At 33.2% G+C, this 2,709-nt stretch overlaps 1 protein-coding gene across 1 annotated transcript in view; it reads left to right on the top strand.

Moving 5' to 3' along the window:
- The first annotated feature begins 1,769 nt into the window (after nucleotides 1-1,769).
- Nucleotides 1,770-2,709, top strand: part of LOC103308738 — a 1,007-nt gene continuing 67 nt past the window's right edge. Inside the window, exons 1-2 of the mRNA XM_008182690.1 lie at nucleotides 1,770-1,872; nucleotides 1,968-2,692. Of these exons, the coding sequence (XP_008180912.1) occupies nucleotides 1,770-1,872; nucleotides 1,968-2,692 (828 nt within the window). The remainder of the gene's footprint in view (nucleotides 1,873-1,967; nucleotides 2,693-2,709) is intronic.

Genomic DNA, 2,709 nt, shown 5'->3' with positions numbered 1-2,709 from the left:
ATATAATTAAATAACATTTCAGTCTTTGAAATTTCTAAAACTTTTTATAACAAGCTGTCAGCCTTCTAAATTACTAAAAATAAAAATAAAAATTAGATTCTAAGATGACTAAATGGAAAATAAATTGTTATAACATTACCAGTTTCAAAATAAAAAAATATTTATATACAACTTACTTATAATAATGCTTAGTTACAAATAATATAAGTTTATTAATCTTCTTCAGAGCATGGAATATCATTTTCATCACTATCACTTCTTTGTAAAATACTTTAGCATCTTCTGGTACAACAAAATATTTCATTAATTTTTTTACATCGTTTCTTTTGGCTGGTTTAATATGATTAATTTTATCAAGTCTTGTAACATCACCCAGATTTTTTAAATTTGCATTGCGTTTAAGTATATTTGTAAAATTAGGAACACTATTGTAAGTACTTGACAGACCCACAGTGTTTTTGCCTTTTTGGTATTTAAACATTTTTGTTCAGTAGTTTTTAAAGCGTTTGGTTTTAATAGATTCTTACAAGTTTTTTTGAAGCCATACATAAAGAAATCTTTATTAAATATATGGACTTTAGTGAATTTTTCAAAAACTCTATAGTATTCAGTAGGAGAGATCATGTTTTTTTTATTGCGAAGGCATTTTTCAATTCTACCAAACACCTGATCTGGAGGCATGTAACTACCTTACTGGAAAAATATGATTTATTTCTTGAAAAACTGTTTCTCTGCAATTTATATGGTATAATAATACAGCAACTACAAACTGATTTTTGTTTTGTGCTGAACATGAATCGGAGAATAAATTTAAAGTAGTTGGTGGATTTGAATATTGTTTTATACGTTCTTCTAATTTTTCTAGAAAATGTAATAAAGCTGAACAAACTTCATTGGGTCCTCTACCACTCTCATTTTCCAGCCATGTATATAAATAACAGTTTTCAGGAGACTGATATTGTACAGAATTTATTACAAATGTTAGGTTGAATAGCCATATTTGTCGACTGTAAAATGTGTCTGTAACAGATAATTTTGGTAGCGGTTGGTTTTGCATCATGTTAAAACTGACATGAATAGATCTTGGTTTTATATTGGACATCATTTTAGGAAATATTTTGGCGTTTTCTTTATGGTTGTATAGTTCTCGTTTTAAGTATGCTTTTGCTTGCATATCTTTTTCTAATTTAATATTAGTAATTAACTCTGTACAATTGCCACAAACATCCTGTCTAGGATGGCCGAAACTCAAATTAAAATTGTTTGTAAATACATAATGAAACTTAGAAATTAACACCACAGGTTTTTCATTTTTAATTCTTTTTTCTTTCCAATGCTCCCACAAACTTTTTACGGACATCTCAGGCGGTAAATAACTCCTTCCAGCATAATTTCTAACATTGTGACATTTTTGACACTTAATTTTCATGATAAATGCTTTAATACTGTCAGTTACTTCCTCTGATTTTTCACTGAGTCTTGATCCACCTCTTCTTTCAGTAGGACTATTTTGTTCTTTTTTGAATGTAGAAGTAAGTAGATTTAAGCGCCTTCGAGTGAAAGATGTAACATTACTGAACACAGTTGCACAAACTGGAATTCTTTCACCGATAATACTTGGTAAATAATATTCCACGTGAGTTCGTACTGCTCTTGGTGTGCTATGCCTTCGAGTATATTTTGCACGGTTCACAGTCACCATTGTCAGTACATATTTATCCTGGTCAATTTTACTTTTGATGGTTGTTATGTTTTTTCTAAATGTGTTCATGTCCTCAAATGATAGATTATACACTTTACAAACACACTTTTTACTTTCTCTGGTATGCCCACAATCATTAAAAGTCTATTCTGTAGATATTTTATTTTTCTGTAACTGTTTTAACTTTTTTTTATTAACAATGTTCCTTTTTCTTCCACCAATAACTTGCTGAACATTTTCAATATACTCGGGTTCACTTGTCTAGCTGATCCGGACTTCCACCACCCGCAAGGTATTGATCTGCTGATTGGAGGTGGCTCGTTCTTTGATGTTTTGGGAACAAGAAAAATACCATTAAATATAGGTTCAGTAACCCTATATGAAAGCAATTTCGGATGGCTAGTGACGGGAGAACTTTCTAGCCAACATGCACCAACACTTCTTTCAATGAGCCAAACGATAGAGGAAGAGTGGAAGGTTCTCAGTACCATTGAGGATGCAAGCTACGGTCGGACATCGAGGGCGAATAAGAGAAGTCAAGAAGAGCAGGAAACAGTCCAACATTTTAAGCAATATACAACTCGTGATGAAAAGGGGCGTTTCGTAGTACGACTCCCCATCAAGCAGAAAATCAGTGAATTAGGCGCCACATTGCCTATGGCGACCGCCCGGTTCCTGAATGTAGAGAAAAGATTGCAAAATAATGAGAACTTGAAGAATGAGTACATACGTTTTATGAGTGAATATATTGAATTGGGACATATGGTTGAAGTTTTGAAGAATTCGATTCAGACTCAGAATCACTTTTATCTACCGCACCATTCGGTAACAAAGGCGTCAAGTTTGACAACAAAGGTCCGAGTAGTTTTCGACGCTTCGGCCAAGAGCGCATCTGGTGTATCCCTTAATGATGTATTGAGATGCGGTCCAACTGTCCAGCAAGATTTATTTTCAATACTACAGTCCTTTTCACGAAAAGTGGCCCTCGACGTTAGCGCGTCAGGAGG

This window comes from Acyrthosiphon pisum, chromosome X, assembly GCF_005508785.2.
Source record: "Acyrthosiphon pisum isolate AL4f chromosome X, pea_aphid_22Mar2018_4r6ur, whole genome shotgun sequence".
Lineage (NCBI taxonomy): Eukaryota > Metazoa > Arthropoda > Insecta > Hemiptera > Aphididae > Acyrthosiphon > Acyrthosiphon pisum.
This window is presented reverse-complemented; position numbering and strand designations above follow the sequence as displayed.